The sequence below is a fragment of the Gallinula chloropus genome (genome assembly GCF_964237585.1).
Source record: "Gallinula chloropus genome assembly, chromosome: 1".
Classification (NCBI taxonomy): domain Eukaryota; kingdom Metazoa; phylum Chordata; class Aves; order Gruiformes; family Rallidae; genus Gallinula; species Gallinula chloropus.
The window spans coordinates 117,931-142,100 of NC_140085.1; the positions used below are offsets into that span (position 1 = coordinate 117,931).

The 24,170-nt window shown below is 63.9% G+C and overlaps 1 protein-coding gene across 2 annotated transcripts in view; it reads left to right on the forward strand.

The window, feature by feature from the left end:
* The first annotated feature begins 672 nt into the window (after positions 1-672).
* Positions 673-24,170, forward strand: part of STRIP2 (striatin interacting protein 2) — a 35,246-nt gene continuing 11,748 nt past the window's right edge. Inside the window, exons 1-15 of one of the 2 annotated variants that reach the window (XM_084267989.1) lie at positions 673-821; positions 2,500-2,569; positions 5,169-5,243; positions 5,352-5,486; positions 5,633-5,753; positions 7,533-7,601; positions 7,889-7,995; positions 8,090-8,217; positions 8,542-8,727; positions 14,918-15,141; positions 18,184-18,249; positions 19,455-19,518; positions 20,418-20,489; positions 20,740-20,814; positions 23,666-23,763. In XM_084267989.1, the coding sequence (XP_084124115.1) occupies positions 5,405-5,486; positions 5,633-5,753; positions 7,533-7,601; positions 7,889-7,995; positions 8,090-8,217; positions 8,542-8,727; positions 14,918-15,141; positions 18,184-18,249; positions 19,455-19,518; positions 20,418-20,489; positions 20,740-20,814; positions 23,666-23,763 (1,292 nt within the window). In that variant the 5' untranslated portion in view covers positions 673-821; positions 2,500-2,569; positions 5,169-5,243; positions 5,352-5,404. The remainder of the gene's footprint in view (positions 822-2,499; positions 2,570-5,168; positions 5,244-5,351; positions 5,487-5,632; positions 5,754-7,532; positions 7,602-7,888; positions 7,996-8,089; positions 8,218-8,541; positions 8,728-14,917; positions 15,142-18,183; positions 18,250-19,454; positions 19,519-20,417; positions 20,490-20,739; positions 20,815-23,665; positions 23,764-24,170) is intronic. The other variant, XM_084267988.1, reaches the window with a different exon arrangement.

Sequence of the window (24,170 nt, forward strand, 5' to 3'; positions counted from 1 at the left end):
GCACCCCTATCCCGGGGGTACCCCATGCCCCTGCACCCCTGAGACACCCCGACCCCCCAATCACCTCCGGGCCCCCCCCCAGGGCCGCCCCCCGAGTCACCTCCGGGCCCCCCTCCCCAGTGCCGCCCCCCAATCACCTCCGGGACCCCCCAGGGCCTCCCCCCGATCACCTCCGGGCCCCGCCCCCCCAGCACCCCTATCCCGGGGGTACCCCATGCCCCTGCACCCCTGAGACACCCCGACCCCCCAATCACCTCCGGGGCCCCCTCAGGGCCTCCCCCCGATCACCTCCGGGCCCCCCCCCCCCAGCACCCCATCCCGGGGGTACCCCATGCCCCTGTACACCTGAGACACCCCGACCCCCCAGTCACCTCCGGGACCCACCCCGTGCCACCCCCCGAGTCACCTCTGGGCGCCCGCCCGCCCCCCGCCCCCCCCCCCCCAAGTGCCGCCCCCCCAATTACCGCCGCCCCCTCCCCCGGCCAAGTCCCTCCTGGCCCCGCCCCTCGCCCAATGCCACGGAGGGGGCGTGTCCTCCAGCCCCGCCCCGCGGAGCCGCGGACCAATGGGCGCGCAGGGGGCGGGGCCGGGGCGGGGCGCGGGGCCCGGCCCCCACGTGCTCGGCGCTGCGACGGGCTCCGCGCATGGAGGCGGCGGGCGGCGCGACCCCGGCCCCGGCCCCGGCCCCGGCCCCGGCCCCGGCCCCGGCCCCGGCCCCGGCCCCGGCCCCGGGCAGGGCTCGGCCGGCCCAGCCCCAGCCCCAGCCCCAGCCGCCGCCCAAGGGCCGGGAGCTCTTCAGGAGCCAGCGGAAGGAGTCCGAGGTGAGGGCGGGGGGCGGCCGTGTCAGCTGCCCCCGCTGCTTGGGCGGGGGGCGGCGGAGGGGGGGGGCTCCGGGTGGGGTGGGGGGTCCCTGTCCCGGGGGTTGGGGTTCCTGTGGGGCCGTGGTTGGAAGGAGCTCGATCCGGGCTTGGGGATGGGGGCTCGGTGGCAGGGGGTGCCCCCCCACCCCCCCCGCCCCCCCCATCCTACCGGGGTATGCGGGGTCCTGCGAGGGTTGGGGGTGCCCAGTCTGGTGGGGGGGTCCCCAGGGCGGCTGACAGCCCCGGAGCAGGGTTTTGGGGTCCTAGCTGGGCTCCAGGGCCCCCCTCAGCCCCCAGGCACCCGCTTATCCCCCACCTCACCGGGGTCTGGGGGCTGCGATCCCTTCCGCCACCCTTCACCCCTCCTGCCCAAATACCCACCGACCCCCCCCCGGGCTGTGTCTGGCGCTGCTCTGTGACCCCCGCCCCGGCTGGGAAAGCAGGACCGGGCTCAGCCTCCCAGCACCCAACCCCCAGGGACCCTCGTGAGCCGAGGACGGGAAGACCCCCCCTTCCCCACCCAGGCGCTGCGGGTCGAGGGGCTCCCTGGGCTCAGCTGACCCAAACCCGAGTCCCTGAGCCCGAGTCCTCGCCCCCCCCCCCCCCCCGCCCCCGAGCCCCGGGAATTTGGGGGATGCTCCCCCCGCCCCGGCTCAGCCTCCCAAAGCGGATTAGAGCTGCACGAGCTTCCCCAAATTCCTCAGCGGCTTTAGCTCCCCAAACCACCCCCCTGCCCGGCTCGGCTGCAAGAACTGGGTGAGAAACCAGCGTTTCTGGGCAGATCAGGCTCAGCCCGGAGCCGCTCATCAGCCTCTGGGGTCACCAATATGAATTGTGAGGATGCGGATGGGCTCCGGGAGGGATGCTGGGGAGGGATGCTGGGGCTCGGGACGTTAATGGGGTTGATTATCCATCCTTGTGGTCCTTCCCCGTGGCGTTGGGCGGTCTGGCTGCGGCTGCCGGGTCCTTGGCGCTGCCCGGGTCCTCCGGTGAAGTTTCATGCTCCAGTTCCTCATCTGCAGGGGGATGGGAGAGGGGGAAGCACAGCCCTGTGGGGCTGCAAAAGGGCACGGCTGGGCCCCGGAATCTGTCGGGTTTGGGATGCTGAGGGTGGTGCATGGGGGGGAGGGGGGGCTGCATCCTCCTGGGGTTGCTGAGGGTGGTGCATGGGGGGGAATTGCATCCTCTTTGGGATGCTGAGGGTGGTGCATGGGGGGGAATTGCATCCTCCTTGGGATGCTGAGTGTGGTGCATGGGGGGGGGGTTGCATCCTCCTGGGGGTCTTTGCTTCGAGCCAGCCCCAGGGTTGGGGTTTGGGAGGGTCTGTGGGGCTCTGAGCTGCATCACTATTCCCTGGCGCTGGGGGTGCTGCCTCTGAGGCTGAAGAAATGCTCCTTTGGGGGTGTTTTTGGTACATTCACCTCCCAGCTTTGTGCTGGGGTCCAGGTAGCATCACGCCCGCGTCCCGTGGGGAGCCCTGGGGATCTGGATCATCCCCACACGAGTCAACCACCCCGGGGGCTGGAGGAGCTTTAAGGCGAAGGCTGAGTGGGCCAGCAGCCCTCCTGCTTCCCCAGCCAGCCCCGGGGCCGTGCTGCCCTCCCCCTGCTCCTCACTGACCCCAACCTGCTCTCCCCAGGGCTCGGTGGACTGTCCCAGCCTGGAGTTCGAATACGGCGACGCCGACGGCCACGGCGCTGAGTTGGCAGGTGAAGGGGGGTTGGGAGGTGCTGGTGCCTCTAACAGGGGCCTGGAGGGGAGAGAGGGGGGAAAACCCACCCCCCAACCCCAACCCTTGGGATGGGGGAGGGAGCTGGTGTCACAGGATTTATTAATAGAGCTGCTCTGTGAGCAGAAGGGGCGTGTGGGGGCACAGGGGGCACCCCACAGCCCCAGCGAGCCAGGGCACGGGGACAGGCACGCAGGGGGTTGGCAGGATGGGTGGCGTGTCCAGCTGGGTGGTGTCACCCTTTATTCTGGGAGTCACCACGGGTTGAGTCCTCATCCTGCATCTTCCAGCTCTGCAGCGACCCCGGCGGCTGCTGCCTCATTTCACGGAGTGCCCAGGCTGGAAAAGCCCTGGGAGCCCCTGGAGTCCAACCGTCCCTGTCCTGTGCTGCCCCAGCTCCCTGAGCACCTCATCTCCCCTCTGTCCAACACCCCCAGGGCTGGGGACTCAGCCCCCTCCCTGGGCAGCCTGTGCCACAGCCCCACAACTCTGCCAGGGAAGAACTTTGCCCTCCCAGCTGAGCTGACCCTGCCCTGGGGCAGCTTGAGCCCATTGCCCCTCGGCCCAGCTCCTGGCCCCTGGCTGCAGAGACCATCGCCCACCTCTCTGCACCCTCCTGCCAGGGCAGGGCAGGGCAGGGCAGGGGGGAGAAGGGCTCCCCTCAGCCTCCTCTTGCCCAGGCTCAGCACCCCCAGCTCCCTCAGCCGCTCCTGGGAAGCTTTGCTGCTCTCCAGCCCCTTCCCCAGCCTGGTTGCCCTTCTCTGCACTCGCTCCAGGACCCCCATGTCCTTCTGGTGCTGAGGAGCCCAGAACTGGACCCAGCACTCCAGCTGCAGCCTCCCCAGTGCCCAGCCCAGGGGCACAAGCCCCTCCCCAGCCCTCCTGGCCACGCTGGCTCTGACACAAGCCAGGCTGCCCTTGGCCTTCCTGGCCCCCCGGGCACACTGCTGGCTCCTGGGCAGGCTGAGCTCACCCCACACCCCCAGCTCCTTCTCCCAGCAGCTCTCCAGCCGCTCTGCCCCAGCCTGGAGCTGCCGGGGGTTGTTGTGTCCCATGGGCAGGACTCTGCCCTTGGCCCTGGTGAACCTCATCCCCTTGGGCTCAGTCCTGAGTTTATCTCACCCAGACAAGGGGCTATTTTTAGCTCCACGTGTCCCCACAGCACGAGCTGGCCAGGCTGGAGCACGTGTGTTCCCTCTGGGGGATCCCTCCCCCTCCCTTGCAGGACCATTTGCAGGACCTACAAGAATTCTGTAGGAACAGGTAGAAATTCTACAGGAGCATCTTGTCCCCTTTGCAGGTTCCAAAATATCCGAGCTGCTACGTGTGCAGTCACTGCAGGTCCTGCCTGGGTGCTCCTGTAGTCCCTCCCTTTGCAAACTGGCTTAACTGGGGCACGAGATCCCCCCCCCCCCCCCCCCAAAAACCCCCACCCAACACCCCACCTTGTGGGATTGGAGAGGCAGCTCGAGCAGCAGCGCTGTGGGCAGGAGAGTGGGAACAGCCCAGGCTGGACACAGGGATGAGTGGGGTGGGTGACACAGCAGAAGGAAAAGAGACACCCAGAGGGGTCTTGACAGGCTGGGGAGGTGGGTCTGGGTGAACCTGATGAGGTTCAACACTGTGAGGTGTGAGGGGCTGCACTTGGGCTGCAGGAATCCCAGCCATGGATCCAGGCTGGGAGAAGAGCTGCTGGGGAGCAGCCCTGTGAGAAGGACCTGGGGGTTCTGGTGGGGGAGAAACTCCCCCTGAGCCAGCAGAGGCTCCTGCAGCTGGGAAGGGCGATGGGATCCTGGGCTCCATCAGCAGAGGGGGGGCAGCAGGGACAGGGAGGGGATTGTCCCTCTCTGCTCTGCCCTCCCCAGCTGGAGTCCTGTGGCCAGAGCTGGGGCCCAACACAAGGAGGATGTGGGGCTGTTGGAGAGGGGTCAGAGGAGCCCCGGGGATGCTCAGGGGGCTGGAGCAGCTCCCCATGGAGAGAGGCTGAGGGAGCTGGGCTGGGTCAGCCTGGAGAAGAGAAGGCTGTGGGGGGACCTCACTGCAGCCTCCCCGTCCCTGAAGGGACCCCAGGAACAGGAGGGGAATGGGCTTGTTCAAGGGCAGAGACTGGCAGGACAAGGGGCTGGAGTGAAGCTGGAGGAGGGAAGGGGGAGAGGAGAGACTGGGGGGAAGTTCTGTGCAGAGAGAGTGGTGAGGGGCTGGAAGGGGCTGCCCAGAGAGGGGGTGGGTGCCCCGTCCCTGGGGGTGTTCAAGGCCAGGTTGGCTGGGGCCCTGGGCACCCTTGTGTAGCTCCAGGCCTGGAGGTTGGTGTCCCTGCCTGTGGCAGGGGGTTGGAGCTCTGGGACCCTTGGGGTCCCTCCCAGCCCAGTCTGGGATGCTATGAAAGTGATGGATTTGGTACATTAGGGGGCTCCAAGACCCCCCTTAGGGGTGCAGAAGGGCTCAGGGCCACATCTGGGTCTCTGCCCCGGGTCTCCTCAGGTGTGCAGGGATGTTACAGAGCACCCCAGGGAATCTGGGGATGAGGAGGAGGGTGAAGCCCCTACCCCAGGGTCCCTGCTAACCCCTTTCTCCATCAGAGCTCTACAGCTACACCGAGGAGCCCGAGCTCAGCACCAACCAGAGATGCTTCGAGGAGGATTTTCACACTCAAGGTACCAGCTGTGGGCTCAGCACTCCTGGGGGGGGGTTCAGGGCAGCCCCCCCTGTGAGAGTGGGACCCCCGAGGAGGCAGCCAGCGGGTTGTCCTGTCCCTGGTGCAGTGCAGGGCAGGAGGTGGCTGGAGCTGGATGGGGCTCAGCAGAAGGCCTATGTCATGCGCCTGCTGGATGGGCTGGAGGTGGTCAACAGGGACAAGAGGCTGAAAGCAGCACGGGCCATCCTCTACCTGGCCCAGGGTAAGGAGCACACCCCCCACGACCCCCCTGCCTGGCTTCCTCACCAGGGTTTGGGAGGAGCCTTCCCTTGGCCCAGGAAGAAGCTCCTCTGCTGGAGCTCCAGGGCAGCTCCTTCCTAACCAGTGCCTCCCTCTGGGAATCTCCAGGTGTCTTTGGAGACTGTGAGAAGGAAGGGGATGTCCTGCACTGGTCTCGACACAACAGCTTCCTCCTGTACCAGCTGGGAACCTTCACTGCCTTCCTGGAACTCCTCAACATGGAGATTGAGTGAGAAGACCTCTCCTCCTCCTCCTCCTCCTCCTCCTCCTTGTCTTCATCTTGTTCTTTGTCCTTGCTCTCTTCTTCCTCCTCTTCATCTTCTTCCTCCTCTTCATCTTCTTCCTCCTCTTCATCTCCTTCCTCCTCTTCATCTCCTTCCTCCTCTTCATCTCCTTCCTCCTCTTCATCTTCTTCCTCCTCTTCATCTCCTTCCTCCTCTTCATCTCCTTCCTCCTCTTCATCTCCTTCCTCCTCTTCATCTCCTTCCTCCTCTTCATCTCCTTCCTCCTCTTCATCTTCTTCCTCCTCATCCTTCTTGCCCCCCTCCTCTTCATCTTCTTCCTCCCCATCCTTCTTGCCCCCCTCCTCTTCATCTTCTTCCTCCCCATCCTTCTTGCCCCCCTCCTCTTCATCTTCTTCCTCCCCATCCTTCTTGCCCTCCTCCTCTTCATCTTCCTCCTCCCCATCCTTCTTGCCCTCCTCCTCTTCATCTTCCTCCTCCCCATCCTTCTTGCCCTCCTCCTCTTCATCTTCCTCCTCCCCATCCTTCTTGCCCTCCTCCTCTTCATCTTCTTCCTCCCCATCCTTCTTGCCCTCCTCCTCTTCATCTTCTTCCTCCCCATCCTTCTTGCCCTCCTCCTCTTCATCTTCTTCCTCCCCATCCTTCTTGCCCTCCTCCTCTTCATCTTCTTCCTCCCCATCCTTCTTGCCCTCCTCCTCTTCATCTTCTTCCTCCCCATCCTTCTTGCCCTCCTCCTCTTCATCTTCTTCCTCCCCATCCTTCTTGCCCTCCTCCTCTTCATCTTCTTCCTACGACCACGGAGTAACTTGGGTTGGAGAAGACCCCTGAGATCCTCAAACCCAGCTGTGAACCCAGCACTGCCAAGCCCAGAGCTCAACCATGTCCCTCAGCACCACAGCTGATAAACCCCTCCAGGGATGGGGCCTCCACCACCTCCCTGGGCAGCCAGGCCAAGGCCTGAGCACTCCTTCAGTGAGGAAATGTTTCCTCCTGTCCAGCCTGACCCTCCCCTGGCAGCTTCACGCCGGCCCCTGGGGTTCCATCCCTGGGCCCCATGGAGAGGAGAGAGATCGGCGCTGCCCTGGGCAGGAACCCACAGACCCCCTGAGCTCTGTCCTCAGCCTCCTCTTGCCCAGGCTCAGCACCCCCAGCTCCCTCAGCCGCTCCTGGGAAGCTTTGCTGCTCTCCAGCCCCTTCCCCAGCCTGGTTGCCCTTCTCTGCACTCGCTCCAGGACCCCCATGTCCTTCTGGTGCTGAGGAGCCCAGAACTGGACCCAGCACTCCAGCTGCAGCCTCCCCAGTGCCCAGCCCAGGGGCACAAGCCCCTCCCCAGCCCTCCTGGCCACGCTGGCTCTGACACAAGCCAGGCTGCCCTTGGCCTTCCTGGCCCCCCGGGCACACTGCTGGCTCCTGGGCAGGCTGAGCTCACCCCACACCCCCAGGTCCTGCTCTGCTGGGCACCTTTCCAGGCACTCTGCCCCCAGCCTCTTGTGCACTCCATTCTCCTCACCCTCTTCTCCTGTCCTCCTCCAGCTCTTCCATCACCCTCCTCCTCTCCCTTTTCTTTGTACCTGTGCTCCTTGTCCTCTTCCTCTCTCTCCTTCTCTTCCTCCTCCTCCTCCTCACCAAGGCCCGGGGAGGTGCTCCAGCCATGGCAGGTCCCCCAGAGTGGTGTTTCTACTGCTGCAGACGTAGGCTGGGGGGGGTCAGGGCGAGGACCCACCCATGCCTGGGACCCTGCCCTGACCTTGTCCCCTTCCCCACAGCAACAGCCAGGCCTGCAGCAGCGCCCTGAGGAAGCCAGCCATCTCCCTGGCCGACAGCACGGAGCTCAGGTAACCCCTCCAAGCAGGTCAAGTGGAGGCTGGAAGGGGCTGCCAAGAGAAGTGGTGGATTCCCCTTCCCTGGGGGTGTCCAAGGCCAGGTTGGCTGGGGCCCTGGGCACCCTTGTGTAGCTCCAGGCCTGGAGGTTGGTGTCCCTGCCTGTGGCAGGGGGCTGGAGCTCTGGGACCCTTGGGGTCCCTCCCAGCCCAGCCCAGGCTGGGATTCTGGGATTCTGTGGGGCAGCTCCTGGGGACAGAAGTGGGCTCTACCCTGCAGTGTCACCTCCCTGTGCCATCAGGGTGCTGCTCAGTGTCATGTACCTGATGGTGGAGAACATCCGTGTGGAGCAGGAGGGGGATCCCCCCGAGTGGAGAACCTGCCGGGAGACCTTCAGGCTGGAACTGGGTGAGCCCCAACGAGGTCCCTTCCCTGTGCTGGAGCAGCCCTCAGGGATGGGGGGAAGTGATCTGGACCTGCTCCTGGTCCCTCTCCCCCCCAGGTTTCCCTGTACACACCGAGGAGCCCTTTGCTCTCCTGCTCTTCACCATGGTGACCAAGTTCTGCAGTGGCCACGCTCCACACTTCCCCATGAAGAAGGTCCTGCTCCTGCTCTGGAAGGTGCTGCTGGTGGGTGTGACTTCTTCCTCCTCTGGCAGTGGGTTGCTTTGGGAGCGGTGCTGGTGCAGCCTGGATGCTCCCACCCACCGCTCGATCCAGCCTTGACGAGGTCATGGAGGGTGCCGTGGGAAAGCTGGCCCAAAGCTTCTGGCTGAGGGTGGGTTGAGCCACGCAGAGGACGTGGGGCTGGGGAGAAGCCTGGGGGGGGTGAACCAGTTGCCATGGTGCCTTCATCCTCAACCCTCCAGTTTGATGCCCTCAGCCTGCTGCTCCCCTGGGAGCTCAGCCCGGGGTGGGGGGCTGTCTGCTCCTCACCTTCTCATTGGTCCCTAGTTCACTCTGGGTGGATTTGAAGCCCTCCAGGGGATGAAGGTGAGGAAGAGGGAGGAGCTGGGGCTGCCCCCCCTGCCAGAGGACAGCATCCAGGTGGTGAGGAGCATGCGTGCCGCCTCGCCGCCCGCCTGCTCCATCGAGCTGCTGGAGCAGCAGCAGCAGAAGCGTGGTCACCGCAGCCGCAGGGTAAGAGCAGCCTCCAGCTCCTGGTGCATGGCTGGAGCTCCTGGTGCGTGGCTGGAGCTCCTGGTGCATGGCTGGAGCTCCTGGTGCATGGCTCCAGCTTCTGGTGCATGGCTGGAGCTCCTGGTGCGTGGCTCGAGCTCCTGGTGCATGGCTCGTGCTCCTGGTGCATGGCTCGTGCTCCTGGTGCATGGCTCCAGCTCCTGGTGCGTGGCTCCAGCTCCTGGTGCATGGCTCGAGCTCCTGGTGCATGGCTGGAGCTCCTGGTGCGTGGCTCGAGCTCCTGGTGCGTGGCTCGTGCTCCTGGTGCGTGGCTCCAGCTCCTGGTGCATGGCTCGAGCTCCTGGTGCATGGCTCGAGCTCCTGGTGCATGGCTCCAGCTCCTGGTGCGTGGCTCCAGCTCCTGGTGCGTGGCTCCAGCTCCTGGTGCGTGGCTGGAGCTCCTGGTGCGTGGCTCGAGCTCCTGGTGCGTGGCTCGTGCTCCTGGTGCGTGGCTCCAGCTCCTGGTGCATGGCTCGAGCTCCTGGTGCATGGCTCGAGCTCCTGGTGCGTGGCTCGAGCTCCTGGTGCATGGTTCGAGCTCCTGGTGCATGTCTCCAGCTCCTGGTGCATGGCTCGAGCTCCTGGTGCATGGCTCGAGCTCCTGGTGCATGGCTCGTGCTCCTGGTGCATGGCTCGAGCTCCTGGTGCGTGGCTCCAGCTCCTGGTGCATGGCTCCAGCTCCTGGTGCATGGCTCCAGCTCCTGATGCATGGCTCCAGCTCCTGGTGCGTGGCTCGAGCTCCTGGTGCATGGCTGGAGCTCCTGGTGCATGGCTGGAGCTCCTGGTGCGTGGCTCGAGCTCCTGGTGCATGGCTCCAGCTCCTGGTGCGTGGCTCCAGCTCCTGGTGCGTGGCTCCAGCTCCTGGTGCATGGCTCGAGCTCCTGGTGCATGGCTCGAGCTCCTGGTGCATGGCTCGAGCTCCTGGTGCATGGCTCGAGCTCCTGGTGCATGGCTCGAGCTCCTGGTGCATGGCTCCAGCTCCTGGTGCGTGGCTCCAGCTCCTGGTGCGTGGCTCCAGCTCCTGGTGCATGGCCCGAGCTCCTGGTGCGTGGCTCGAGCTCCTGGTGCGTGGCTCCAGCTCCTGGTGCGTGGCTCCAGCTCCTGATGCATGGCTCGAGCTCCTGGTGCATGGCTCGAGCTCCTGGTGCGTGGCTCCAGCTCCTGGTGCATGGCTGGAGCTCCTGGTGCATGGCTGGAGCTCCTGGTGCATGGCTCGAGCTCCTGGTGCGTGGCTCGTGCTCCTGGTGCGTGGCTCCAGCTCCTGGTGCGTGGCTCGAGCTCCTGGTGCGTGGCTCCAGCTCCTGGTGCATGGCTCGAGCTCCTGGTGCATGGCTCCAGCTCCTGGTGCATGGCTCGAGCTCCTGGTGCATGGCTCCAGCTCCTGGTGCGTGGCTCGAGCTCCTGGTGCATGGCTCGAGCTCCTGGTGCATGGCTCCAGCTCCTGGTGCATGGCTCCAGCTCCTGGTGCGTGGCTCGAGCTCCTGGTGCATGGCTCCAGCTCCTGGTGCATGGCTCCAGCTCCTGGTGCATGGCTCGAGCTCCTGGTGCATGGCTCGTGCTCCTGGTGCGTGGCTCCAGCTCCTGGTGCATGGCTCGAGCTCCTGGTGCGTGGCTGGAGCTCCTGGTGCGTGGCTCGAGCTCCTGGTGCGTGGCTCCAGCTCCTGGTGCGTGGCTCCAGCTCCTGGTGCATGGCTCCAGCTCCTGATGCATGGCTCCAGCTCCTGGTGCGTGGCTCGAGCTCCTGGTGCATGGCTGGAGCTCCTGGTGCATGGCTGGAGCTCCTGGTGCGTGGCTCGAGCTCCTGGTGCATGGCTCCAGCTCCTGGTGCATGGCTGGAGCTCCTGGTGCATGGCTCCAGCTCCTGGTGCATGGCTGGAGCTCCTGGTGCATGGCTCCAGCTCCTGGTGCATGGCTGGAGCTCCTGGTGCATGGCTCCAGCTCCTGGTGCGTGGCTCCAGCTCCTGGTGCGTGGCTCCAGCTCCTGGTGCATGGCTCGAGCTCCTGGTGCATGGCTCGAGCTCCTGGTGCGTGGCTCGAGCTCCTGGTGCGTGGCTCCAGCTCCTGGTGCGTGGCTCCAGCTCCTGGTGCGTGGCCCGAGCTCCTGGTGCGTGGCTCGAGCTCCTGGTGCGTGGCTCCAGCTCCTGGTGCGTGGCTCCAGCTCCTGGTGCGTGGCTCGAGCTCCTGGTGCGTGGCTCCAGCTCCTGGTGCGTGGCTCCAGCTCCTGATGCATGGCTCGTGCTCCTGGTGCATGGCTCGTGCTCCTGGTGCATGGCTCGAGCTCCTGGTGCGTGGCTCCAGCTCCTGGTGCGTGGCTGGAGCTCCTGGTGCATGGCTCCAGCTCCTGGTGCATGGCTGGAGCTCCTGGTGCATGGCTCCAGCTCCTGGTGCGTGGCTCCAGCTCCTGGTGCGTGGCTGGAGCTCCTGGTGCATGGCTCCAGCTCCTGGTGCATGGCTGGAGCTCCTGGTGCATGGCTCCAGCTCCTGGTGCGTGGCTCCAGCTCCTGGTGCGTGGCTCCAGCTCCTGGTGCGTGGCTCCAGCTCCTGGTGCGTGGCTCGAGCTCCTGGTGCGTGGCTCCAGCTCCTGGTGCGTGGCTCCAGCTCCTGATGCATGGCTCGAGCTCCTGGTGCATGGCTCGAGCTCCTGGTGCGTGGCTCCAGCTCCTGGTGCATGGCTGGAGCTCCTGGTGCATGGCTGGAGCTCCTGGTGCATGGCTCGAGCTCCTGGTGCGTGGCTCGTGCTCCTGGTGCGTGGCTCCAGCTCCTGGTGCGTGGCTCGAGCTCCTGGTGCGTGGCTCGAGCTCCTGGTGCATGGCTCGAGCTCCTGGTGCATGGCTCCAGCTCCTGGTGCATGGCTCGAGCTCCTGGTGCATGGCTCCAGCTCCTGGTGCGTGGCTCGAGCTCCTGGTGCATGGCTCGAGCTCCTGGTGCATGGCTCGAGCTCCTGGTGCATGGCTCCAGCTCCTGGTGCGTGGCTCGAGCTCCTGGTGCATGGCTCCAGCTCCTGGTGCATGGCTCCAGCTCCTGGTGCATGGCTCGAGCTCCTGGTGCATGGCTCCAGCTCCTGGTGCGTGGCTCCAGCTCCTGGTGCATGGCTCGAGCTCCTGGTGCGTGGCTGGAGCTCCTGGTGCGTGGCTCGAGCTCCTGGTGCGTGGCTCCAGCTCCTGGTGCATGGCTCCAGCTCCTGATGCATGGCTCCAGCTCCTGGTGCGTGGCTCGAGCTCCTGGTGCATGGCTGGAGCTCCTGGTGCATGGCTGGAGCTCCTGGTGCGTGGCTCGAGCTCCTGGTGCATGGCTCCAGCTCCTGGTGCATGGCTGGAGCTCCTGGTGCATGGCTCCAGCTCCTGGTGCATGGCTCCAGCTCCTGGTGCGTGGCTCCAGCTCCTGGTGCGTGGCCCGAGCTCCTGGTGCGTGGCTCGAGCTCCTGGTGCGTGGCTCCAGCTCCTGGTGCGTGGCTCCAGCTCCTGATGCATGGCTCGAGCTCCTGGTGCATGGCTCGTGCTCCTGGTGCATGGCTCGTGCTCCTGGTGCATGGCTCGAGCTCCTGGTGCGTGGCTCCAGCTCCTGGTGCGTGGCTGGAGCTCCTGGTGCATGGCTCCAGCTCCTGGTGCATGGCTGGAGCTCCTGGTGCATGGCTCGAGCTCCTGGTGCGTGGCTCCAGCTCCTGGTGCGTGGCTGGAGCTCCTGGTGCATGGCTCCAGCTCCTGGTGCATGGCTGGAGCTCCTGGTGCATGGCTCCAGCTCCTGGTGCGTGGCTCCAGCTCCTGGTGCGTGGCTCCAGCTCCTGGTGCATGGCCCGAGCTCCTGGTGCGTGGCTCCAGCTCCTGGTGCGTGGCTCCAGCTCCTGATGCATGGCTCGAGCTCCTGGTGCATGGCTCGTGCTCCTGGTGCATGGCTCGTGCTCCTGGTGCATGGCTCGAGCTCCTGGTGCGTGGCTCCAGCTCCTGGTGCATGGCTGGAGCTCCTGGTGCATGGCTGGAGCTCCTGGTGCATGGCTCATGCTCCTGGTGCGTGGCTGGAGCTCCTGGTGCATGGCTCATGCTCCTGGTGCGTGGCTCCAGCTCCTGGTGCATGGCTCGAGCTCCTGGTGCGTGGCTCCAGCTCCTGGTGCATGGCTCGAGCTCCTGGTGCATGGCTCCAGCTCCTGGTGCATGGCTCGAGCTCCTGGTGCATGGCTCGAGCTCCTGGTGCATGGCTCGAGCTCCTGGTGCGTGGCTCGAGCTCCTGGTGCATGGCTCGAGCTCCTGGTGCATGGCTCCAGCTCCTGGTGCGTGGCTCGAGCTCCTGGTGCGTGGCTCGAGCTCCTGGTGCATGGCTCGAGCTCCTGGTGCGTGGCTCGAGCTCCTGGTGCGTGGCTCCAGCTCCTGGTGCATGGCTCCAGCTCCTGGTGCATGGACCAGGGTGCTTTTCCCATGGGAACCATGGAAATGGGTGTTTCCAACTAACCCTTCCACGGTTTGGGTTGGAAGGGACCTTAAAGATCATCTGGTCCAACCCCCAGCCATGGGCAGGGACATCTTTGACTACACCAGGTTGCTCAGAGCCCCATCACAGAACTGGGGGGGGGTTGGAAGGGACATCAAGAGATCATCGAGTCCAAGCCACCCATCCAACCTGGCCTTGAGTGTTTCCAGGGATGGGGCATCTTCCACCTCTCTGGGCAAAGCTGTGTGAGGTCTCACCACCCTCATAGAAAAGTTCCTGCTGACATCCAGCCAGGAGGGAAGGGTTAAATTAGATACTGGGGGAAGTTCTTCCCAGAGAGAGTGGTGAGGGGCTGGAAGGGGCTGCCCAGAGAGGGGGTGGGTGCCCCGTCCCTGGGGGTGTTCAAGGCCAGGTTGGCTGGGGCCCTGGGCACCCTTGTGTAGCTCCAGGCCTGGAGGTTGGTGTCCCTGCCTGTGGCAGGGGGCTGGAGCTCTGGGACCCCTGGGGTCCCTTCCATCCCATGCCAATCTATGATTCTATCTAGTCTGAATCCAACCTCTTTTAGCTTAAAACCACAACCCCTTGTCCTATCCCCAGGGGCCCTGCCACAAAGTCTCTCCCCATCTTGCTTAGCCCCCTGTCAGTGTTGAAAGGCCACCCTGAGATCTCCCCAGAAGCAACCTTCTCTCTCCTTCTCCCTTCTCTCTCCTTCTCCCTTCTCTCTCCTTCTCCCTTCTCTCTCCTTCTCCCTTCTCTCTCCTTCTCCCTTCTCTCTCCTTCTCCCTTCTCTCTCCTTCTCCCTTCTCTCTCCTTCTCCCTTCTCTCTCCTTCTCCCTTCTCTCTCCTCCTTCCTTCTCTCTCCTTCTCCTCCAAGCCAGCCCAGCTCCCCCAGCCTGGCTCCAGAGCAGGGGGGCTCCATCCAGCCTCTCCTCATCCCCGGGGCTCTTCAGGACTCCCACAGCTCCATGTCCCCCTTGTCCTGGGGTCCCCTAAGCTGGAGGCAGCTACTGGGGGGGGGTCTGTGTCCCCAAGCAGAGCCCAGGGGCAGCATCCCCCTTTCCCAGCCCTGCCAGTCCCACTGCTGGGGACGCAGCCCAGGACACTGGTGGCTTTCTGGGCTTCCAGCACACGTTGCTGGGCCAGGTTGCCCTTGTCACCCCCTGATTTCAGTTGTGGTGGATCAGGCCCGCGATGCGCTTGGTCTGGAGGAAGCAAGAGGCCATCCTGGCCCTGTGGTGGAGGGCTGACAAGCACTGAGGAGCAAACCTCTCACAGCAAGCTCATCTCTTCTCAGCTCCACTCTTGGACTTGCTGTGTTATGGGCCCAGGGTGGGAAATCAGAGAGTCAGGGAATCGTAGGGGTTGGAAGGGACCCCAGGAGATAGAGTCATAGAATGGAATGGGTTGGAAGGGACCCCAAGGATCACAGAGCTCCAGCCCCATTGGGTCCCCCAGCACTGGCTCCAATCCCCGTGCCTCTTCCAAGAGGACAGGAGCTCTGAAAGCTAAGGTGGAAAACGGGGTCACACCTCCCAGAGCAGCAAGGCTGGATGGACAGAGCTGGCTGTTCCGTGTCCACGTTCTCCTGGCAATGGCTGGGAAGCCACCCCTCACCTGAGGACCATCCAGGAGCTCGGTCCTTCCAGGGTGGGGAGGTGTGGTCCAGCAGCTGGCAGGGAGATGAGATCCACGGATGAACTTGGACTTTCTCCTTCCCCTTCTGCTGCAGCCCCTGGTGAAGCAGGACAGTTTGGACATCTACAACGAGAGAGACCCCTTCAAGAGCGACGACGGAGGAGTTGACGAAGAGGAGAACGATGATGTGGACAGTGGGATGGAGGGGGAGCTGGACCTGCTGGACCGCGACACCGTTATCCCCACAGTCCCCGCTCAGCGCCCGCCCATCGAGAGGGTGTCGTTCCCCAAAGGGCTCCCCTGGGCCCCCAAAGTCAGGTAAAGGCCTCTGGTTTCGTTGCCACCCTCCCAGTTCTCTGTGTCCTGGAGTTCACTGCAGGTGGAACATGAGATGGGCCAGTGTGTTGGCCTCTGGCAAGTTGAACTGGAGTGAGTCCGGTTCTCTTGTTGTTGTCTCAGTTGGTCCTGTCTGGTCTGGGTTTAGCTGGGCCCTTCCTCAGGCTTTACAAAACCAAGCAGGACCAAGCTCGGCCAGTAAGTGACAATCCCAGTCTGGAGGTTGTACTGGGAAGGAGGCTTGTGCTGGAACACAGTGGGAGCAGGGTCAGCTGTCCCAACCATCACCAAGGGACCTCAGAGGGCAGGGTCCTGGGCTAATCACCTGGGGAACTGGTTAATGACATCACCTCCTGCTTCTTGAGTGGGAGGGAAACATCTGAGGACGGAGAACTCGGTGCCTTCTCTTCCCAACACTGGTTCTGTCACCTGTGATACAGGGGGAGGATTGGGAAGAGGGGGGGAAATCCTCTGTCCCCTCCCTCTAGTCTGTGCCAGGAGTTTGTTGTTGACCTGAAGCCTGGATTTATTCCCTCAGTCAGTTTGGGGGTGACACTGAGCTGGGAGGATGTGTGGGTCTGCCTGGGGGTGGGGAGGGTCTGCAGAGGGGTCTGGCCAGGCTGGAGCCATGGGCTGAGCCCAAGGGGATGAGGTTCACCAGGGCCAAGGGCAGAGTCCTGCCCAGGGGACACAACAACCCCCGGCAGCTCCAGGCTGGGGCAGAGCAGCTGGAGAGCTGCTGGGAGAAGGAGCTGGGGGTGTGGGGTGAGCTCAGCCTGCCCAGGAGCCAGCAGTGTGCCCGGGGGGCCAGGAAGGCCAAGGGCAGCCTGGCTTGTGTCAGAGCCAGCGTGGCCAGGAGGGCTGGGGAGGGGCTTGTGCCCCTGGGCTGGGCACTGGGGAGGCTGCAGCTGGAGTGCTGGGTCCAGTTCTGGGCTCCTCAGCACCAGAAGGACATGGGGGTCCTGGAGCGAGTGCAGAGAAGGGCAACCAGGCTGGGGAAGGGGCTGGAGAGCAGCAAAGCTTCCCAGGAGCGGCTGAGGGAGCTGGGGGTGCTGAGCCTGGGGAGAGGAGGCTGAGGGGAGCCCTTCTCCCCCCTGCCCTGCCCTGCCCTGGCAGGAGGGTGCAGAGAGGTGGGCGATGGTCTCTGCAGCCAGGGGCCAGGAGCTGGGCCGAGGGGCAATGGGCTCAAGCTGCCCCAGGGCAGGGTCAGCTCAGCTGGGAGGGCAAAGTTCTTCCCTGGCAGAGTTGTGGGGCTGTGGCACAGGCTGCCCAGGGAGGGGGCTGAGTCCCCAGCCCTGGGGGTGTTGACCAGAGGGGAGATGAGGTGCTCAGGGAGCTGGGGCAGCACAGCACAGGGATGGTTGGACTCCAGGGGCTCCCGGGGCTTTTCCAGCCTGGGGATCCTGGGATTTAATGTGGTATCTGTGAATCACAGCAGCCAATCCATCTTTTCAGCAGAGGAGCAGTGATGGGGTTAAGTGTGTCTGAGCAGAGCATGGCAGGATTTGGGCTCCCACGTGGGTCTCATCCTGCTCCGGGTAACCGAACGCTCTCAGCCTCAAATGCTCCCTGTTTTCCTTGGCTGGTGCCTGGGGCTCCAGCTGGGTTTCTTTCTTCCTGTGAGAGCCTTGGCTCACAGCTCACAGCCTGCTTGCAGTGCTGAGATCCTGACCGGCTCCTGAAAGACACCCGGGGTGGACATGATGTCAGCTCCTTCTCCTGGAGCAGCAGGAGCTCTGCCAGACACTGCAGATAACATTTGTTCCCTCCAAGCAAGCAGATGCTGCTCCAAGAGGCGTGTGCTGGGAGCACAGAAGGTGGAGGAAAAGATGCTGGTTGGAGAGAACTCCTCTCTGTTTGCTTTACAGGCTCCCAGAGCCGTAGGGGTGGGAAGGGACCCCCAGAGACCATCAGGGACACCTCTCACCAGCCCAGGCTGCTCAAGGCCCCATCCAACCCATCAGCGATGGTCACAGCACCTCTGGGAATCACAGTTAGAATCCCAGAATCCCAGACTGGGCTGGGAGGGACCCCAAGGGTCCCAGAGCTCCAGCCCCCTGCCACAGGCAGGGACACCAACCTCCAGGCCTGGAGCTACACAAGGGTGCCCAGGGCCCCAGCCAACCTGGCCTTGAACACCCCCAGGGACGGGGCACCCACCCCCTCTCTGGGCAGCCTGTGCCAGGGCCTCACCACCCTCAGAGTGCAGAATTCCTTCCCAATGTCTGACCTCACCCTGCCCTCGTTCAGCCCAAAGCCATCGCCCCGAGTCCTGTCCCTGCACCCCCTGGTGACCAGTCCCCCTCCCACCTTCCTGCAGGACCCCTTGAAGTTCTGGGGCTTGAGGGGCTTCCCATCACAGATGACTTTGTATCATGCTGACACCTCTAGAAGAAAGAATCCCAGAGCTGTAGGGGTGGGCAGGGCCCCCCAGAGCCCATGGGGTCCCACCCCCTGCCCAAGCAGGGTCCCTGGGACAGGGGCTGGGATCTCTCCAGACAAGGAGACTCCACACCCCCTGGGCAGCCTGTCCCAGGGCTCCCTCACCCTCACTGGGAAGAAGTTCTTCCCCACACTGGGGGGAACTCCCTGGGCTCCAGCTTGAGCCCATCGCCCCTTGTCCTGTCCCCACAGACACTGAGCAGAGGCTGCCCATGGCCCCTGGGTCCCACCCTTCAGCTCTTGACACCCAGTGATCAGATCCCCTCTCAGGCTCTTCTCTGCAGGCTGAACAGCCCCAGCTCCCTCAGCCTTTCCTCCCAGGGGAGATGCTCCAGGCCCTTCAGCATCCCTGTCCCTCCTCTGGACTCTCTCCAGGAGATCCCTGGCTGGTTGATCCCAGGGAGCCCAGACCTGGACACAACACTCCAGTGGGGCCTGAGCAGGGCAGAGCAGAGGGGGATGCTCCTGGGGAGTTGCCCAGCAGATACAACTGGTCTTTAGTCCCTGCTGTTGTCCTCTCTGAGCCTGGTGTACGTCTGTTTTCCCACCTTCTCAGTGCAGTTTCTCTGCTGCTCCCCCCAGACAGAAGGACATCGAGCAGTTCCTGGAGGCAAGCAGGAACAAGTTCATCGGCTTCACGCTGGGCCAGTGAGTGTCGTGGCTGTAGGACCTCCAAAGTCTGTCTCCTCAGCTCCCATCCCTGCAGTTTGACTGGTGGGAGGTGTCTGCAGGGCTTGGGGTTTGTCAGCCCCTGCAGCCTAAGGGGCTCGTGGGACGATGCGGCGCTGGGTTTGCTGGGGCTGCTGCAGTGCACCCTGTGCTCCTGGAGATGTGTTCCTGGAGATGTGCTCTTGGAGATGTGCTCTTGGAGATGTTGGTCTCCAAGGAGCTCTTCCTATTAAAAATCAGGCCTAGCCTGCAATAAGTGACCACTGGGCCAAGCCAGAGACTGGTTTGGTGCAGGTGGGAGTTGGGACAACCTGGTACCCAGAGGGAGTTGCTGGGCTTGAGAGTCAGTCAAGGTGTGGGTGCAGAGTCATCCTGGTGCAGTCAGTGTGGGTGCAGTGCTGGGCTCCCAGTGCAGAGACCTGACTTCTCCCCAGTTCTTCACCCCTACGTCACTCTCTGTGGTGCAGACTGGTCTGGGGAGGGAGGTGGGAGAGTGGGGGGGAGGTGGGAGGGAGATGGAAGGGTGGGAAGGAGGTGGGAGGGTGGGAAGAGGGTGGGAAGGGTGGGAAGAGGGTGGAAGGGTGGGAGGAGGGTGGGAAGGAGGTGGAAGGGTGGGAAGGGGGTGGAAGGGTGGGAAGAGGGTGGAAGGGTGGGGAGGAGGTGGGAGGGTGGGAAGGAGGTGGGAGGGTGGGAAGAGGGTGGAAAGGTGGGAAGAGGGTGGGAAGGAGGTGGGAGGGTGGGAAGAGGGTGGAAAGGTGGGAAGAGGGTGGGAAGGAGGTGGAAGGGTGGGAGGAGGGTGGGAAGGAGGTGGAAGGGTGGGAAGGAGGTGGGAAGGAGGTGGAAGGGTGGGAGGGAGGTGGGAGGGTGGGAAGAGGGTGGAAAGGTGGGAAGAGGGTGGGAAGGAGGTGGAAGGGTGGGAGGAGGGTGGGAAGGAGGTGGAAGGGTGGGAAGGAGGTGGGAAGGAGGTGGAAGGGTGGGAAAGAGGTGGAAGGGTGGGAAGAGGGTGGGAGGGAGGTGGAAGGGTGGGAAGGAGGTGGAAGGGTGGGAAGGAGGTGGGAAGGAGCTGGGATTCCTTCAGCAGCTTCCGCAGGCTCCAGGATCTCACTTCAACTTCGTATGACCTGGAGGTGTTAAACCCAGGTCTTCTTCCCAGCCTCCTGTCTCCCCTCTCTCACCCTCCACAGAGACACCGAGACCCTGATCGGGCTGCCACGGCCCATCCACGAGAGCGTGAGGACCCTGAAGCAGGTGAGGTGGTGGCTCCGTGCGCAGCCCTGGCTGGAGCAGCCCAGGAAGGCCTTGCTGAGCAGCACCCAGCTTGTCTCACCTCAGCCCTGGCTATTTTGGCTCCCTGGCACTCAGCAGGTGCTCTGAGGTGGGGTCAGACCCACAGGGATCTCATGGAAGTGAGATCAAGGCTCGCTCACGTACACTTGATGGTGCAGCCATCTAGGGGGTTCCTTCTTGTTAACTGTCCCAGGAGAAGCTACTGGAGCTTCTTGCAGGATTTGGGGCCAGAAAAAATGGAAAGCTGAGTCCTCTGAGGTTCCAAGTAGATTGTCCAGCTCTTGGACTTTCCCTTTACCCCGGGTGTAACTCTGCTGCACCCTGGCAGGGGTTTGTTTTATAGAATCCCAGCCTGGGCTGGGCTGGGAGGGACCCCAAGGGTCCCAGAGCTCCAGCCCCCTGCCACAGGCAGGGACACCAACCTCCAGGCCTGGAGCTACACAAGGGTGCCCAGGGCCCCAGCCAACCTGGCCTTGGACACCCCCAGGGACGGGGCACCCACCCCCTCTCTGGGCAGCCCCTGCCAGCCCCTCACCACTCTCTCTGCACAGAACTTCCCCCCAGTCTCTCCTCTCCCCCTTCCCTCCTCCAGCTTCACTCCAGCCCCTTGTCCTGCCAGTCTCTGCCCTTGAACAAGCCCATTCCCCTCCTGTTCCTTTCCATTTCCTTCCTCCTTACTTACCAAGAGGAGTAGGTGGGAATAACCTGAGGGGCTTCAGGGATGGAGGGATGTCCCATACAACGATGAGTTCTCATCTGCTGTGACCTGTAAACCTAACTCAGACTGAGATCACCAAATGCCATCGCTGTCTCTGCCTCATCCTTGGTTATGACGTTGCTCTGCCTCTTTCCTTGGCCAGCACAAGTACATCTCCATCTCAGACATCCAGATCAAGAACGAGGAGGAGCTAGAGAAGTGCCCCATGTCTCTGGTAAGAAGTTGCTGGCTCCCCATCTCTAGGCAGAGGTGTGGATACCCAAGGTGTTGTCCTTGGGCACACCTTGGAGGCTCTATCTGTCCATGTAGGAGTGGAGAGGAGCTTGGGGCTTCCTGCAGTCACCACGTGGCTGTGCCCATCCTTAGGTGCTTGAGGGGGTGTAGTGGAGGTGACTGACCTATCTCAAGTTGTGTGGACTGGAAATCCTTCATTTTCCCTTGTTTCTCACCTTTCTCTGTGCCAGGGGGAAGAGGAAGTCCAAGAAACCCCCTGTGAGATCCTGTATCGAGCAATGTTGTACCATCTCCCCCAGTACATGGTAAGTCTGTGTCCCTCCAGAGTGAAGAAGGGCTTTTGAGGGGGCAGTGGTGTCCATCTGTGAGCTACAGGGCTGCTGGGCTGTGTTCAAGGACTTCATGGTGAGATTTGAGGGTGCTGAGGTCCTGGCACAGGGTGCCCAGAGGAGCTGTGGCTGCCCCCAGATCCCTGGAAAGGTTCAAGGGCAGGTTGGATGGGGCTTGGGGCGCCAGGGGGTGGTGGAGGGGGGTGTCCCTGCCCATGGAAGGGGGTGGCACTGGGTGGGCTTGGAGGTCCCTTCCAACTCCAACCAGCCTGGGGGGTTTAGTAGACATGGTGGGGGGTGAGTTGATGGTTGGACTGGATGTTCTTGGAGGTCTCTTCCAACCTTGGAGATTCCATGATGCTGGAACCTTCAAGGTTCCAGGAACCCTGGATGCTGGTCAGGTGCTCTCCATCCCTGTGGAGAGACAAACCCACCCGACCCCATTCAGCTCCACGTGCCCCTGGGGTTATTCCACCTGTGCCCCCAGAGCTCCTGATGCCTCAAAGCTCAGAAGGAGCTGCCCTGCTCCCCACCCTTGGTCTGTCTGTCCAGGCTATGAAAGGAGAAGTCAGTCCATCCTGAGCAGAGCTTGGGGTGGGGAAACCCTGGAGACTTGGCTTCAAGTTGTCCAGTTTCAGCAAGTGAAGGAGAAGGAAGGGAGGAATGTCCCTTGATGGGAGCATCCCTCCTTGGGAGCATCCCCCCTTGGGAGCATCCCCCCACGCCTGTCCCTCCCTGGGACCATCCCTCCCTGCCTGTCCCTCCCTGGGAGCATCCCTCCTTGGGAGCATCCCCCCTTGGGAGCATCCCCCCATGCCTGTCCCTCCCTGGGACCATCCCTTCCTGGGAGCATCCCTCCCTGCCTGGGAGCATCCCTCCCTGCCTGTCCCTCCCTGGGAGCATCCCCCCACGCCTGTCCCTCCCTGGGACCATCCCTCCTTGGGAGCATCCCTCCCTGCCTGTCCCTTCCTGGGAGCATCTTCCCATGCCTGTCCCTTCCTGGGAGCATCCCTTCCTGGGAGCATCCCTCCCTGCCTGTCCCTCCCTGGGAGCATCCCTCCCTGCCTGTCCCTCCCTGGGAGCATCTCCCTGCCTGTCCCTCCCTGGGAGCATCTCCCTGCCTGTCCCTTCCTGGGAGCATCCCTTCCTGGGAGCATCCCTCCCTGGGAGCATCCCTCCCTGCCTGTCCCTCCCTGGGAGCATCCCCCCTCACCTGTCTCTTCCTGGGAGCATCCCTCCCTGCCTGTCCCTCCCTGGGAGCATCCCCCCATGCCTGTCCCTCCCTGGGAGCATCCCTCCCTGCCTGTCCCTCCCTGGGAGCATCCCCCCTCACCTGTCTCTTCCTGGGAGCATCCCTCCCTGCCTGTCCCTCCCTGGGAGCATCCCTCCCTGCCTGTCCCTCCCTGGGAGCATCCCCCCATGCCTGTCCCTCCCTGGGAGCATCCCTCCCTGCCTGTCCCTGCCTGGGAGCATCCCTCCATGCCTGTCCCTCCCTGGGAGCATCCCTCCCTGCCTGTCCCTGCCTGGGAGCATCCCTCCCTGCCTGTCCCTTCCTGGGAGCATCTCCCCATGCCTGTCCCTTCCTGGGAGCATCCCTTCCTGGGAGCATCCCTCCATGCCTGTCCCTCCCTGGGAGCATCCCTCCCTGCCTGTCCCTGCCTGGGAGCATCCCTCCCTGCCTGTCCCTCCCTGGGACCATCCCTCCTTGGGAGCATCCCTCCCTGCCTGTTCCTTCCTGGGAGCATCCCTCCATGCCTGTCCCTTCCTGGGAGCATCCCTCCCTGCCTGGGAGCATCCCTCCCTGCCTGTCCCTCCCTGGGAGCATCCCTCCCTCCCTGGGAGCATCCCCCCATGCTTGTACCTCCCTGGGAGCATCTCCCCATGCCTGTCCCTCCCTGGGAGCATCCCTCCCTGCCTGTCCCATCCTGGGAGCATCCCCCCATGCCTGTCCCTCCCTGGGAGCATCCCTCCCTGCCTGTCCCTCCCTGGGAGCATCCCCCCATGCCTGTCCCTCCCTGGGAGCATCCCTCCCTGCCTGTCCCTCCCTGGGAGCATCCCCCCTCACCTGTCCCTTCCTGGGAGCATCCCTCCCTGCCTGTCCCTCCCTGGGAGCATCTCCCCATGCCTGTCCCTCCTTGGGAGCATCCCTCCCTGCCTGTCCCTCCCTGGGAGCATCTCCCTGCCTGTCCCTTCCTGGGAGCATCCCTCCCTGCCTGTCCCTCCCTGGGAGCATCCCTCCCTGCCTGTCCCTCCCTGGGAGCATCCCTCCCTGCCTGGGAGCATCCCTCCCTGCCTGTCCCTCCCTGGGAGCATCTCCCCATGCCTGTCCCTCCTTGGGAGCATCCCTCCCTGCCTGTCCCTCCCTGGGAGCATCCCTCCCTGCCTGTCCCATCCTGGGAGCATCCCCCCATGCCTGTCCCTCCCTGGGAGCATCTCCCCATGCCTGTCCCTCCCTGGGAGCATCCCCCCATGCCTGTCCCTTCCTGGGAGCATCCCTCCCTGCCTGTCCCTCCCTGGGAGCATCCCCCCATGCCTGTCCCTCCCTGGGAGCATCCCTCCTTGGGAGCATCCCTCCCTGCCTGTCCCTGCCTGGGAGCATCCCTCCCTGCCTGTCCCTCCCTGGGAGCATCCCTCCCTGCCTGGGAGCATCCCTCCCTGCCTGTCCCTCCCTGGGAGCATCCCCCCACGCCTGTCCTTTCCTGGGAGCATCCCTCCTTGGGAGCATCCCCCCTTGAGAGCATCCCCCCACGCCTGTCCCTCCCTGGGAGCATCCCCCCACGCCTGTCCCATCCTGGGAGCATCCCCCCACGCCTGTCCTTGCCTGCAGATAGCTTTGCTGAAGATCCTCCTTGCTGCAGCACCCACCTCCAAAGCCAAGACCGACTCCATCAACATCCTGGCAGACGTCTTGCCCGAGGAGATGCCGTAAGTCCCTGAGGAGGTGCCCACCAGCCAGCCCAGCTTCACTACAGAGCCAGCTGGGGGTTGCCAGTTGGGTTTGGGGGGGCTCCAGATTTGGGGATGTCTCTTTGGATGGGTGCAAGCTCCTGTTGCTGGGGGTGGAGGGACGCTGGGTTTGAGCTGCCGTGCTCAGCTAAGTGACACGTGCTAATTAACACCAACCATGCTAATTAACACAAACCATAAAGACACCTGAGCATATGGTAGGTGTCCCTCATCCCACTCCCTGAGGATCCCTGGTGGGGGACAATCAGCTTTTATTCAATGCACTTGGGTGTCCCCAGGCAGGAGGGGCTGCCAGTGGGAGCCCCAGGGGGGCTGTGCTGCCTCAGAGCCTCTCCAGGTGACTGAGAACTCACCAGCCCCTCAGT